The following is a 15477-nucleotide window of genomic DNA, read 5'->3' on the forward strand; positions in this document are numbered from 1 at the left end:
AAATATAGTCTGGCCCCCCACAAGGTCTGAGGGACAGTGGACCGGCCCCCTGCTGAAAAAGTTTGCTGACCCCTGGTCTAGAAACCAAGCCTGATGAGGAACTGTTGAACGGTTCCAAGGGAGTCCGTTCCACTGTCAAACAGCTCTTGCCACCAGAAAGTTCTTCCTGGCATTGAGCCGTAAACTCCTTTCTTATCACTTGAAGCCATGGGTTCGAGTGCTACCCTCCAGGGCAGCAGAAAACAACCTTGCTCCATCCTCCATTTGGCAGTCCTTGAGATATTCGAAGATGGTTGTCATATCTCCTCTCAGTCTCCGCTTTCCAAGGCTAAATATACCCAGCTCCTTCGACCATACCTCATCAGGCTTGGTTTCCATTTTGGCTGCCCTCTTTGGCAAAAGGTTCTTGCACTGCAAGGAATTTGGCTACATGATCCTCACGGTCCCTCCCAACTCTACAGTCCCATGATTCCTCTGTGCACATTCTACCTTATCAAAAGCTTTCTTAAATTGTGGTATGCAGAACTGGACATGGTTTTCAGATGTGGTCTGACCAAGGCAGATTAGAGTGGAACTATGACTTTCCTTGATCTGTTGATGCAACCTAGAATAGTATTACCTATTTTTTTGCTGCTGCATCACACTGTTAAGCTTGTGGTTTACTACAACCCCGCGATCCTTTTCACGTGTACCCCTATGTATGAATGGCAGGGAGGATTCTAGCCTGCATATATGTATAAATTCAATTTCTAGGAGATATTTTTAAAGGCCCATTTGAGTTTCCTTTGCAATTGGCATTTTGTGTGTGCTGGGTAGACACAGTCTCCTCAGCTGCCTTGCCACCCAACATATGAAGACCCCTCAGATGTTCCCGAGCTGACTGGGTCACTCTTTTCTCCTCCAGCTGCCACCAAGAATGCGCTGACAGACCCACTGTCGCTCTTTGTGGTCCTGCTCTGCGTTGTGGTGAACACGATCCCCTCCCTCACCTTCCGTTTTGTGCGGAGTTTTGCGGGACCCACAACCATGTCGGAGGTGAGTGTTTTTTGGCAGTCTCCCCAGAGTTTGGGTGCTGAAGGACAGCACCAAAGCGTTGAGCCCTTGACCAAAGCGTTGGGAAGACGGGTTCAATGGCCTTCAAGAAAATCAACACAAAACCATGTTCCAATGGTATCTAAATCCAGCACAATTCTTTAGAGCTTATCAAGCTGTTTGCTGGAAGTGTGAAAAATATGAAGGGACATTTTATCATGTTTGGTGGACTTGTAAAAAAAGTCAAGAAATATCAGATACATCAATGTAGAAGGTTTTTAAAGCCTAACATTCATTTGAAGCCAGACCTTTTCCTGCCTAGGAATAATGGATACACAATTAGAAACAGACTGTGGAATATTATTTCAAGACACGACCACAGCGACGAGACTTTCCTCTGCACAAAGATGGAAAGATTCTTTATGAACTACGATGGTTGTTAAAATTATTGGACTTAGCGGAGATGGCAAAACTGACATGTTTAATCGGAGAAAAATCATTGTCGATATTTACTAAGGATTGGAAACTCCTTATAGATTTTTTGTGTGGAAAAGAAAACGAACTTATGATACGTGGGTTTGAGGATTGAGGAAAATATCAGTATTGAGAAGTTAGAATTACAGCCGTACCTTGGTCTTCGAACAGCTTAGTTCTCGAACGTTTTGGTTCCTGAATGCCACAAACCCAGAAGTGACTGTTCTGGTTTGTGAACTATTTTTGGAAGCCGAACGGAGCTTCCGATTGGCTGCAGAAGCTTCCTGCAGCCAATCAGAAGCCGTGCTTTGGTTTCTGAATATTTTGGAAGTCGAACGGACTTCCAGAACGGATTCCGTTTGACTTCCAAGTTATATCATGGGAGAAATATAAGTAATACAGTCATACCTCGGGTTGAATACGCTTTGAGTTGAGCGCATTTGAGTTGCGCTCCGCGGCAACCCGGAAGTAACGGAGCGCGTTACTTCCGGGTTTCGCCACTTGCGCATGCGCAGACGCTCAAAATGACGTCATGCGCATGCGCATAAGTGGCAAAAAGCGACGTGTGCGTGCGCAGACGTGCCGTCGCTAGTTATGTTTGCTTCTAGATGCGAACGGGGCTCTGGAACGGATCCCGTTCGTATCTAGAGGTACCACTGTACATATTAAGAAAAGAATACGATGGAAGGATGCACAAGGAGTCAACAGATACGGGAGATTTGCTCTGACTGTCGGTGAAAGGAATTTGCAAAATGTGAAAATTCAGTAAAAAGGTTATGCAAAAAAGATAATGCTTTCTGCTTTCTTTTCAGGTGCTGCAAGCCCGGGACATGCAGGAGAAGCAAAAGGCAGTGGAACTGACCTCTCACATCCGAAGGAACTCGCACCTGAGACGTTCCAGCTATGCTTTCTCTCACAAGGAAGGTTACGCATACCTCATCTCCAGAGGTGCTAGTCTACGGAGCAAGGGCCCCCGAGTCCGCAGCCAGCTGAACGGCTTTGGCGGCAGCCCCAAATACACCCCCTCTGCAGATGGTGCCTCTGATGAGAAGAAATTCCATCTCTGTTGACCAGGAGAAGAACAAGGCTTTGGTGTGTGTGTGTGTGTGTGTGTGTGTGTGTGTGTGTACCAGTAGCCATAGGGACCAGTGTCGGATAATCTCCATCCCCTTGGCATCCGAAGAGGGCTCCCGAGACTGGAAGCGCAGCCCGCAGGAGATCGCAGCTCTGAGTTCGAATCCCGGCACACCGGACGTTCCCTTGCGCGGAAACTGCCGCCGTTCTCGCACGGGCGCCGGCAGACGTTGAGCGGTGACTCTGCTATGCTCTCGCACCGTAACTGTGGTGTGAAAGAAGACGTCGACGTTGCAAATACCCTCTGAAACTTTATTCAGAAAGCATTCCAATCGACAACCACGGGTGCCTGATTCTTATGGTTGTTTTTTTAATTCAGAGGCACCGAATTCAGAGGCGCCGGCAGAAAGGAGAGCCCTCTAGCAAAGTGGGGCTTATCCCATTCACTTCTGAGCACAGGGGTCAACTCCTAGGGGCCAATGGATATTTGCCCCCCTCAAAAAAAAAACAATGTTTGAGGAGGCTGGGCCCAGCAAAGTTGATGTGCCTTGCTATTCAAATGGTGTGTGTGCACCTCATCATGTGATTGATTATTCAGGGAGGGGCTTGCCTGCCCCCCAATATTTTATTCAAGTTGGCCCCCCTGTTTCTGAGCGCCCTTCCAGGGGATACGTACCAGCAGCGGCCGGAACTAGAGGCAAGTGGACAGAGCCTCAAATGTAAACTTTAACCTTCGACCCGTAGGCCAGTTTCTGCAAGCCCTCGCACACCCCTCTCTATCCTCTAGCCAAAGAATCAAAGTATTGTACAGTTGGAAAGAACACCCCAAAGGGCATCTAGACCAACCCCTTGCAAATGCAAGAATCGCAGGAATTATGTTTGTGCCAAAAACACCTCTTAAGAACACGAGCATGGACTTCCCGGGGTCCTCTTGAACCCGGCACCCTGTTTCAACAATGACCAACTCCAAGTGTTTTTCTGGGAATCGCACAGCCAGGACTCCGAAGCTGACACACAGCCGCCGTCGCTGGCTGGTAGACTGTCTCCGAATTTGGAGGTCCAGCCCAGCTGTCATTCCTAACCCAATAAGAGCCCTGATGGATCCGACCCGAGTTCTGTCTAATCCAGCGTTCGGCTCCAAACTGCCGGGTGTCTGGGAGAAGCTCGCAAATGGACTGCGAGGGCCACTAGCCTGCCTAAGTTGCTGGACCTCATCACCTGATGCTTGGAGGTAGACTGCCCCTATAGCTGGGCTTTGTATGTCCAGCAGCTTTCAATACAGTGATGCCTCTCAAGATGAAAAGAATCCGTTCCGCGATTCTCTTCGTCTTGCGGTTTTTTCGTCTTGCAAAGCAAGCCCATTAGCAGCTTAGCGGATTAGCGCTATTAGCAGCTTAGCGGGCTTAGCGGGTCAGCTGATAAGCGGCTTAGCGGCTTAGTGGATCAGCTGATAAGCGGCTTAGCGGCTTAGCGGATCAGCTGTTAAGCGGCTTAGCGATCAGCTGTTAAGCGGCTTAGCGGATCAGCTGATAAGGGGCTTAGCGATCAGCTGTTAAGCGGCTTAGCGGCTTAGTGATCAGCTGTTAAGCGGCTTAGCGGATCAGCTGTTAAGTGGCTTAGCGGCTTGGGAAAGGGGGGGGGAGGAAAAAAACCCTGCAGGAACTCGCAAGACATTTTTGTCTTGCGAAGCAAGCCCATAGGAAATTCGTTTTGCGAAGCACCTCCAAAACGGAAAACCCTTTCGTCTAGCGGGTTTTCCGTCTTGCGAGGCATTCGTCTTGCGGGGCGCCACTGTATGTGCCTGGCTGTGCTTGAAGGTATTTTTAAGCACCGCATCATAATTTCCAGGGGGGCTCTTTTCCTCTGCAACATTAGTTGTTTTCAATCATTGTTTTCTGGCTGCAAGAAAAACAGGAGGTGCCTTTTTAAAATAAATAAATAAAGAACATTTTTTTAAAAAATAAAAAAGAACAGTTTATTTAGTGAAGGAAAGCCGCCTCCAGCAGTAACCCGCTTGGCAAAGCTCCACAAAGGTGGTTTGTTTTTTAAAAAATCTTATTATTATTCTCTTAAATGAAATCAGGGTGCATTGCTGCTGCATTACTGGCAAGAGCCCCTAGAGGGCGCCCAAGCGACGCAACTGGTCTTGGCTGTTGCACACAAGACTGCCCTCTGCTGGACGGATGCAGTACTGAAACAGAGCGAAATCTCCCAAGACTGTAGCAGTTTGGCTGATAGGTTATCGGATTGGGGGGGGAAGCCTCACAGCAGAATCTCTGATGCACAAGGGATTCAACTCCAGACAGAGGTTCTGTCCAGAGGCATCCTTACTCCCTCCTCTCCCCCCCCCCCGTTTTTTTGCACTCTCCAGCACTTTGAAATAAAACTGATTTTGGGAAAGGAAAACATAACAATTCTGGCTGGTTCTTGGGGCTGCGCGCCACAGATCTTTCGTCCGCAGAAAGTGTTCTGGGGGGTTACTGGGCAGCGAGGAGAATTCCTCCTCTGGCAATGTTTGAAAGGGCACACCAGACACCGCCAATGACTGTCTAGAGGGACTGGGAGCTGGGGGCACTGTTATACAGTGGTTCCGCTCCTTCCTCCTGGGCCGTGTCCAGAAAGTGGTGTTGGGGGATGATTGTTCAGACCCCTGGGCTCTCACTTGTTGGGTGCCTCAGGGTTCCGTCCTCTCCCCCATGCTTTTTAACATCTATATGAAGCTGCTGGGAGAGATCATCAGGGGCTTTGGACTGGGTGTTCACCAGTATGCAGATGACACCCAGCTCTACCTCTCTTTCAAATCAGAACGAGTGAAGGCGGTGAAGGTCCTGTGTGAGTGCCTGGAGGCGGTTGGAGGGTGGATGGCCGCTAACAGATTGAGGTTGAATCCTGACAAGACAGAAGGACTGTTTTTGGGGGACGGGGGCGGGTGGGTGTGGGGGATTCCCCATCCTGAATGGGGTCACTGTGCCCCTGAAGGACCAGGTGCGCAGCCTGGGAGTCATTTTGGACTCACAGCTGTCCATGGAGGCACAGGTCAATTCTGTATCCAAGGCAGCTCTCTACCAGCTCCACCTGGTATGCAGGCTAAGACCCTCCCTGCCCACAGACTGTCTGGCCAGAGTGGTGCATGCTCTAGTTATCTCCCGCTTGGACTACTGCAATGCGCTCTACGTGGGGCTACCTTTGAAGGTGACCCGGAAACTGCAATTAATCCAGAATGCGGCAGCTAGACTGGGGACTGGGAGTGGCCGCCAGAACCACATAACACCGGTTCTGAGAGATCTGCATTGGTGTCCAGTACGTTTCCGAGCACAATTCAAAGTGTTGGTGCTGACCTTTAAAGCCCTAAACGACCTCGGTCCAGTATATCTGAAGGAGCGTCTCCATCCCCATTGTTCTGCCCGGACACTGAGGTCCAGCGCCGAAGGCCTTCTGGCGGTTCCCTCATTGCAAGAAGTGAGGCAACAGGGAACTAGACAGAGGGCCTTCTTGGTAGTGGCGCCAGCCCTGTGGAACGCCCTCCCATCAGCTGTCAAAGAGATAAACAACTACCTGACATTCAGAAGACATCTGAAGGCAGCCCTGTTCAGGGAAGTTTTTAATATGTAACACTGTACTGTTTTTAACACTTGATTGGGAGCCGCTCAAAGTGGCTGGGGAAACTCAGCCACATGGGCAGGGTATAAATAATAAATTATTATTATTATTATTATAGATATAAAACTCACATCATGAATCTACAGATAAGGGAGAGTGTGGCAGCTGCCATTGGTGGATAGTGCTCATTGGTCCTTGATGGGCTGGGAGGCAGGGAGCCGGACAGCAGGTGGCGCTAGACCCCGGACTGCTTGCCAGCAGGGAAGACGGCAGACAACAGCTGTCAGGCAAAGGTTGCTGGGGCAGGACCCAGTTTGCCCTCATAGATTGATCGTCCATTGTTTTCTGCTTTCATTAAATGGATTGCTGGTCTCGATAGATAGCAAAATTCATCTCAAACTGCTCAAACCCACAGTGCCACCCGTGTCCCTCAAACTGCTGTTTTAGGGGTTGTTTTTTAAAAGTAGGAACGGATTAATCCATTTTGCATTGCTTTCTATGGGAAAGCGCACCTTGGTTTTGGAACGCTTTGGTTTTGGAACAGAATTTCCGGAACGGATTAAGTTTGAGAACCAAGGGACCACTGTAGTGACCCCCCCACACACTTAAAAATAAACAAATAATATGTGCCAGCAGTAAATAAGCAAACCAACGAACAAGATGTGCCAGCAATTTCCCCCCAATTAATTCGTCTTTCTACACATTGCATCGCAAAATTCAGAGCAGTGCAAATTTCAAAAGCGGCTGCCTTGTTTTGGTTTGCGAAGGGTGAATGGGGCGGTTTCTCATTAAAAGGGAAATGAAGTAGAGAAATAGAGTTTCTGCCCGCAAAGACACTCCCGACATAAAGAGGGGGTGGGGTTGCGGGCTCACGCCCCCAACTACAATCTCGCGGGGCTGGCGTCAGCCCCGTGGGACTCAGGGATTCCCCTAGCTCATCAATATTCATCTCCCTCACCGCCAGCCAATAGGCTGGCGCTGGGGGCGGGCTTACCAGGTGCACTTAAGGTCAGGGCAGCCCTGCCTCGCCCCCTTTTCTTTCTTGCAGCAGCTGCATTGGCAGGGGTATTGTTATGCAAATGAAGTCGGGGGGGAGGAACGCCATCACCTCCCCCAAAGCTTGATGGGTAGTTCGTTAAAGGACTCCGGGGGGTGTCGCCTCGTCCGAAACCTACGGAGGCTAGGGCCTAAAGCGCGCCCCCGAGCGGTAACCCCTTGGGGAGCGCCCAGGGATGTGCATCTCGGGGGCTCCCCCTGTTGGTGCTTAACCCTTCCCGGTTAGACCGGATAGTCTGTTAGGGCCAATGCCTAAAAGCCAATACCGCTCTTACCTGTAATCAATAAAGTTGTGGCCATTTTCGCCCATTAACCTTAATTCTGGTGTCCGGTGTCTTTATTTACTCCATCTGTGGGAGGGGGCGGGTATCGCCACGCAACCCCAAGTTTCTGGGTTGGACAGTTCTCCCTGCTCCAAAGTTTGAAACTTTGGGGGAAGTTTCTAATCTACATTGGCTCCCAGTACGTTTCCAGGCACAATTCAAAGTATTGGTGCTGACCTTGAAAGCCCTAAATGGCCTCGGCCCAGTAGACCTGACGGAGCGTCTCCACCCCGGACACCGGGGTCCATCTCCTGATGGCCTTCTGGCGGTTCCTTCCCTGCGAGAAGTGAGGTTACAGGGGAACCAGGCAGAGGGCCTTCTCGGTGGTGGCGCCCGCCCTGTGGAATGCCCTCCCATCAGATGTCAAGCAAATAAACAACTATCTGACTTTTAGGAGACATCTGAAGGCAGCCCTGTTTAGGGAAGCTTTTAATATTTGGTGAATTATTGTATTTTAATATTTTGCTGGAAGCCGCCCAGAGTGGCTGGGGAAACCCAGCCAGATGGGCAGGGAATAAATTATTATTATTATTATAGCATCAGTGGCAAAAGTCAACGACACAGGTGAACTGCAGGAGCTTAGTTGAATGACCAAAAAATAATTTATTGAAGGAACCCAAAAGCTGTAGGAACATACAAACACACATGGAACAGCAGATAGAAATAAAAAAACAAATAGAATTATTTTCTCTCTCTCTCTTAGTTTTTTTTCCTTTTTTGGTTTCCTTTCAAAAATCGGTCGAGAAGTTTCAAGCAGGGTTCTCGAATGCTGAAAACCAGCTCCAAGCAACATTGTTATTTGCCCCACCCCTCATAATGGTGGTGCTTTGGTTTTGGGTTTCTTTTGGATAAAGTGCCAACAAATAAGACTTTTTTAAAAAAAAGAGAGCTAAAGATTAAACTGACATCTTGAAAAGAACCGAAGTATAGAATGGCAAAGACACAGAAGGAAGAGCGAATGAGTACGTGTTACCCATAACGTTAAAAACAAAAAACTGGTTTCCTAAGCCACCTGGGTAAAGAGAAGCAGGAATGAAACACAGGACCTTAAACCGGCTCTGGAATTTTGAAACAGGGCCGTTTACGTTGCTACAAAACAACCTTCCTCGCCCACTTGGTAACAAAACCCCAAATGCTTGGTAGATTTGGCGGGCGATGCATGGTATCCGTGCCAAAGTTCCAGGTCATGCCAGTGGGTTATTGTGGACCCCCCCCCCAATGTTGGTGAACAGAGCTACAACCTCCAGGCTTCTCCCTGCCTGATTTGAAATTATATTATGACGCCTCTTGCGTTTGCTGGATTCGAGACTGGATAAAATTAAAAAAGAGAGATTTATTAGATTTGGAAGGCAATGGTGACCGGTTCTGATTGGGCAAAAGGCAAGGAGGCCAACAGCAGGTGGCGCTACAGCCAATGATGGGATGGAGGCAGAGCCAGTAAGAAATGTAACCACTCTCTGATTGATTTGTGAGTACAGTGGAACCTTGGTTCTCGAACTTAATTCATTCCAGGAGTCCGTTTGACTCCCGAAACTGTTCGAAAACCAAGGAGCTCAAGCGGAAGCCACGTCAGAAGTTTGGCTTCCAAAAAAGGTTCGAAAACTGGAACACTTACTTCTGGGTTTTCGGCATTCGGAAGCCGAGTTGTTTGAGAGCCAAGCCATTCGAGTACCAAGGTACCACTGTATTGTTATGTTTCATTTTGTCAAAATTCGCAGCATGGCAGCCTTGTTAGTTTCTTGCAGTGAAACTGCAGTGCCTTAAATTTCTTGTGTGGTAAGCTTTTGTGGACTTTCAAACACACCTTGTCAGATTTAGAAAGTGAAATCTCAATTGGCAGGCATTTGAAGTGTGTGCTGAATAGCAATGGCATATGGCAACATTCAGGGACAGGGACGCGGGTGGCACTGTAGGTTAAACCACAGAGCCTAGGACTTGCTGATCAGAAGGTTGGCGGTTCGAATCCCTGCGACGGGGTGAGCTCCCATTGCTTGGTCCCTGCTCCTGCCAACCTAGCAGTTCAAAAGCACGTCAAAGTGCAAGTAGATAAATAGGTACCACTCCAGTGGGAAGGTAAACGGCGTTTCCGTGGCAGTCAGCGAGAAAACCATGCCATTAAGCTAAACCATTGGACATGGATAAGACATGGTGATTATATTAACTCTGCTTCTCTGGCTAAATTAACAGGAGAGGCTGGCTGGTTTCTGTGTGCCTTCATTGCTAGGACAACCTTCTATATCTCCAATGTCTCTTGACGTGCTATATGGTTTTCCATTAAGGCAAATGACCCATTCAGCCAAGAATTGGTTGCCCCTCCTGGCTAGCTCAACGTGTCAAGTGTCACCCGTTCAAAAAGATTGCATTTGAGAGATGAATGCCTCACCTATGACATTTGACGTCCACCAATTCACCCTGTTTCCTGACCCATTCCGCCATTCAAGCAGACTATCAATATTATGATACAATAATAGAGTGGGAAGGGAGCCCAGAGGTCATCAATTGCAGGAATCTCAGCTAAAGCACCCATGACAGATGGCCACCCAACCTCTGCTTAAAAAGCTCCAAAGAAGGAGAGGTCACAACCTCCCAAGGGAGACCGTTCCACTGTCAAACAGCTCTTACCATCGGAACGTTTTCCCGTATATGTTAAGTCGGAATCTCCTTCCTTGTAACTTGAAGCCATTGGTTCGAGTCCTGTCAAACAAGCTTTTTCCAGGCTAAACACACCAGGCTCCTTTGACCGTTCCTCACCAGGCTTGGTTTCCAGACCCTTGGTCATCTTGGTCGCCCTCCTCAGCTTGTCAATATCCTTCTTAAACTCTGTGGTACCCAGAACTGGACACAGTCTTCTAAGTGTGGTCTGACCAAGGAAGGACAGAGTGGTACTATGACTTCCCTTGATATGGACACTAGACTTCTTTTGATGCAGCCTAGAAGAGCGTTAGCTTTTTCTTCTTCTTCTTTGGTGCATAAGAGCCTATGAAGAGCCTTGATGACTCAAGCCAGTCGCCCATAAAGTCAATCATCTTGCTTCCCACGGTGGCCCATCAGAGCCTGCTGGGTAACTCAGCAATATCAAAAGCAACACAATGGCCAGAAACAATAACAATGTGAAAAACTTTATGGAACAATTCAAAACATCAAAACTAACAAACCGAAGTCTCTGAAAGAAGTCCTTAAATGAATCACGGTTCCAGACTTTACCCGGCAGAGAGCAAGCTGTGAAGCTTTGTATGATCAGCAAATGTCCAATTCTGTTACAGTTTATAATTTCTACGCTATTTGAAGTTGTTATGCATGTGCAGGTTATCGTTTGAATATTTTATTTTCAGTTAATGAAGAAATGACATACCTTTCTACTTACAAGTGTGGAACTAATTGGCTGATGAAGAATTCAATGAAACAGGAGCTGTTATCCGGAAACACTGTTCAGAAGAGTTCAGAGCTGGACATCAGAATTGGACATTCACTGATCATACAAAACTTCACAGCTTTTTCTCCGCTGAGTAAAGTCTGGAACCGTGATTCATTTAAGGACGTTCAGAGACTTCAGTTTGTTAGTTCTGATGTTTTGAATTATTCCATAAAGATCATGGGCTCCATGATCACTGCAGATGGTGACAGCAGTCATGAAATTAAAAGATGCCTGCTCCTTGGGAGAAAGGCGATGGCAAAGCTAGACAGCACCTTAAAAAGCAGAGACATCACCTTGCCAACAAAGGTGCGTATAGTAAAAGCTCTGGTTTTCCCAGTAGTGATGTATGGAAGTGAGAGCTGGACCATAAAGAAGGCTGATCACCGAAGAATGGATGCTTTTGAATTCTGGTGCTGGAGGAGACTCTGGAGAGTCCCATGGACTGCAAGAAGATCCAACCTCTCCATTCGGAAGGAAATCAGCCCTGAGTGCTCACTGGAAGGACAGATCCTGAAGCTGAGGCTCCAAGACTTTGGCCACCTCATGCGAAGAGAAGACTCCCTGGAAAAGACCCTGATGTTGGGAAAGATGGAGGGCACAAGGAGAAGGGGACAAGAGAGGATGAGATGGTTGGACAGTGTTCTCGAAGCTACCAGCATGAGTTTGGCCAAACTGCGGGAGGCAGTGGAAGACAGGAGTGCCTGGCGTGCTCTGGTCCAGGAGGTCACGAAGAGTTGGACACGACTAAACGACTAAACAACAACAAATAAAGTTTTTCACATTGTTACTGTTTCTGGCCATCGTGTTGCTTTTGATATGGCCAACTCATATTTTGCAACACAGGGGTTTGTTTGGGAAACTCCAAAAACTTATCACGCCTGTTCTCAAAGCAGCTCATCAGATGCATCATTCGTGATGCTCACAAGCAGGACCTGAACACAACCTCCCCACACGTAATTTTGAGCAACTGGTATTCAGAGGCTTTTACTGCCCCCCAACAGTGGAAACAGGATGCAGGTGGTGCTGTGGGTTAAACCGCAGAGCCTAGGACTTGCCGATCAGAAGGTCGGCGGTTCGAATCCCCGTGACAGGGTGAGCTCCCGTTGCTTGGTCCCTGCTCCTGCCCACATAGCAGTTCGAAAGCACGTCAAAGTGCAAGTAGATAAATAGGTACCAGTCCAGCAGGAAGCTAAATGGTGTTTCCATGCGCTGCTCTGGTTTGCCAGAAGCGGCTTAGTCCTGCTGGCCACATGATTTGGAAGCTGTATGCCGGCTCCCTCGGCCAGTAAAGCGAGATGAGCGCTGCAACCCCAGAGTCATCCGTGACTGGACCTAATGGTCAGAGGTCCCTTTACCTTTACTTTAACAGTGGAAACAGCTAGTTGCCATTGAGAGCCTTTTTCTCCAGGAATTTACCCCATCCTCTTTCAAAACCATCCAAGGTTGTTGCCATCACTGTCTCCTGTAAGAGTGAACTCTAGGTTCTGTGTGAGTAAGTCCTTTACTTTCTCTCTCCTGAACCTTCTAACATTCAGCATCATTCGATAGCTAGAAGTTATAGGGTTATGAGAGAGAGAGAGAAAGAGAGAGAGAGAGAGAGAGAGAGAGAGAGAGAGAGAGAGAGAGAGAGAGGAGAGTTTTTCTCCTTCTGCTTTCTTCTCTGTCTGTTTCCTCATCTCTTTGGTTTGTTTGTTTTTTAAGTCTAATACAAATTTCAGAGAATCCCGGATAATGTTTGGACTACAACTCCCATCACCCCCAGCCATCTCAGGGTTGATTGGATTTGTAGTCCAGCAGGATTCGGGGACCCAAGGTTAACCAACACTGCTGCAGACCAGTAATATCTTCAGAAGACTCCATCGCCTAGCCTGTGGATCTCAGGTAGCAAGGTGTGTGGAAATGGTCACAACTCCTGAGGAACTTTGCTTCTTTTATTCTTACCTGTCTTGCAGTTTCTCGTGGTGTGTGTAGACCAGATTTGCATACAAAATATTGCTTTGATAATGGTATAAAAATCATTGCACTCCTAGGAGTTGCATGTGAGACACTTATGGAATCTGAACTACCTGTGGACGTTCCACACCCGACGACTGCTTCACAGAAGGAGCAATTTTGCAGGGGTGGAGAAGCCAACCTGGGTCAAAGATCAGAGGCAGAGCCTTCACCTTCCCTCAAATGCAATGCTTGCTTGATAGAGTCCACTTACACATTCATTCGACATGTGGTTTGCTGCCGCAGGCTAGTTTAGGAAGCTGCCTATACCAGCTCAGATCCTTGGTCCCTCTAGTTCAGTGCTGTCTACATTGACTGCCAGAGGCTCTCTGGGTTTCAGGAAGGAGCTGAACTAGAACCCACAGAACCAAGGTCCAAAAACCTTTCCCTCTGCCTCCCAAGCTAACTAGCTGGCCCAATGGTTCAGGGATAGGAGGAGTACAGAAGAAGGGCCTGTTTGCAGGCCAGTGGGAGACGGGGGCCTTAAAAGACTGAAATTCTCAAGAGGGATGAAGGCCAGGTGAGGTGGACTGGAGGCAGATGTTCAAAGGCCTGAGTCTACCTCTGACATTTACCACCAAGAGCTAACTGGGCGCTGTCCATAGTGCTGACCTGGAGCACATGTCTCACTGGGAGCTGTCCATGGTGCTGCCTGGATGCCCACTTTGAGCTGCCTTGGAGCAACTTGCTCGCTCAGAGCTGTCCATGGTGCTGACTAGGAGAACACTCCTAACTGGGAGCTGTCTGTGGTGCTGGCTGACCTGGAGCACATTTCTCACTGGGAGCTGTCCATGGTCTGGCTAGGGGCACGTTTCTCACTGGGAGCTGTCTGTGGTTCTGCCACACTCCACTCCAAAGGATCTCCTGCCACATCAGAACAGGATGCTCTGGATCAAAACAATTCCAAAGGGCCCTGATGAAGAACCGTGAACAAACGTATCCCCGTCCGCATTGACTGTGCCCGGTGAAACCAGCATTGGTTCAGAGCACATGCACAAAAAATCCCACCTACCATTAATTGATAATCTGCAATGTCATAATGCAATCATTAGGTGAGACAAGGTTGGATAGGTATGGGGAAACATACTGTATTAGCTTTTCATTAACAAACAAAAAAAGTAATGGAAGAAAGGATGGAAGTCTGTTATTGCCTTGAAAGTCTGTCTTCTAAACCATTGATATGCTGCTGCCCCCTATCAGGTGGTGGCATATTCCATCCTCCTCTCTTTGATGGCTGTGGACAAAACCATTTCTAATAAAAAAAGGGGGGGAAACGATTCCCTCTTCCTCCTCACAGTTCCCAAAATTTATACCTGAGGAACCCCCACCACCACCCTTCTTGTGGTAGAGAGAATTGTCTTTAGGACAAGTTTGGATTGTCGATACCTCTATAAGGAAGGAAGGAAGGAAATGAAGATCTTTGGTATCCTGGAAAGATTGTTCTTGAAATGATTTGAGAACTGCGTGAATGATGGAGCAAGTGTTGATAGGCAGGATGGCAGAAAGGAGGAGAGACGAAAGGTTGTTGGTTTTGGGTCTTACAAGTCTTCCATCTGCTTCACCTCAGGGATAAAAGGCCAAAGTCAGAACTTCTAGAAGTTGACCAGGCTTTGGGGGAAATGTATCTAACCCCGTGTGAGCTCAAACTAAAATCTATCCAGACCAACTGAAATCAATGGCCTCACTTATGTCATGTCCTTTAATGGTCCCGTTCAGAGCAGCCCCATTGAAAGTAATGGATGCAAGTAACTCAGGACCATTCATTTCAATGGGTTTGCCCTGCACAGAGAACTTAGCTGGCCATAAACTCGACTGGTGGTTTCTGAGCACGGCTTAGTCAGAGACACTCCTGTTCCCACATTTTTCATGGTAAGCTTTAAAGAACTTGGCTGGGCTCTTGGACCAGTTATTGTTCATGTGTGGAGCAACCTATGTTATCTCGTGACCCTTTGGGCTTATGAGGTCAACGAGATGTCTCAGAAGAGGGCCTCTTTGTCTCAAGGCTGAAAGCCAATTTGGGGTGGTCCGTGACTGGGCAGTCCTATTTTGGCACACAGGTACTACTGAAACTGTGGAAATTGTACAACCACCAATCTAGATGTGGTCATCATCCAAGGACAAAAATAAAGAAATAATTTGGCTCCTAACGCTTATTACAGACATTTTATTGGCTGTATCCAATAAAATTATTCTCAAGGATAGACCCACTGAAACTGATGTGCTTCAGCTGCCCCATTAATTTCAAAGGGTCTACTTTGAGTATGACTAATGTTGGCTACAGCCCATAGGGCTGCAGTCAGTGTTAGCTCTACTCAAAGAAGACCTATTGAAATTAATGGGTGTGACTTGGTCAGGTCCATTAATTTTAGTGGGTCTACTCTGAGCATACATGAATTGGATATAACCCTGTCTGGATACTAACCCCATCTGGAGACAGACTAACAGCTTGCTTGCAGATAGATGGGTTTGTTTTCATTCTGAACGTAGATATGGACCACTTTTCTGGCAAGC

The 15477-nt window shown here is 47.8% G+C and overlaps 1 protein-coding gene across 1 annotated transcript in view; it reads left to right on the top strand.

Moving 5' to 3' along the window:
* ATP8B3 (ATPase phospholipid transporting 8B3) overlaps positions 1-4469 on the top strand; it is a 48636-nt gene extending 44167 nt beyond the window's left edge. Inside the window, exons 27-28 of the mRNA XM_053372870.1 lie at positions 905-1035; positions 2319-4469. Coding sequence (XP_053228845.1) covers positions 905-1035; positions 2319-2576 — 389 coding nt within the window. The 3' untranslated portion in view covers positions 2577-4469. The remainder of the gene's footprint in view (positions 1-904; positions 1036-2318) is intronic.
* The last annotated feature ends 11008 nt before the right edge of the window (positions 4470-15477 follow it).

This window comes from Podarcis raffonei, chromosome 18, assembly GCF_027172205.1.
Source record: "Podarcis raffonei isolate rPodRaf1 chromosome 18, rPodRaf1.pri, whole genome shotgun sequence".
Taxonomy (NCBI): Eukaryota; Metazoa; Chordata; class Lepidosauria; order Squamata; family Lacertidae; genus Podarcis; species Podarcis raffonei.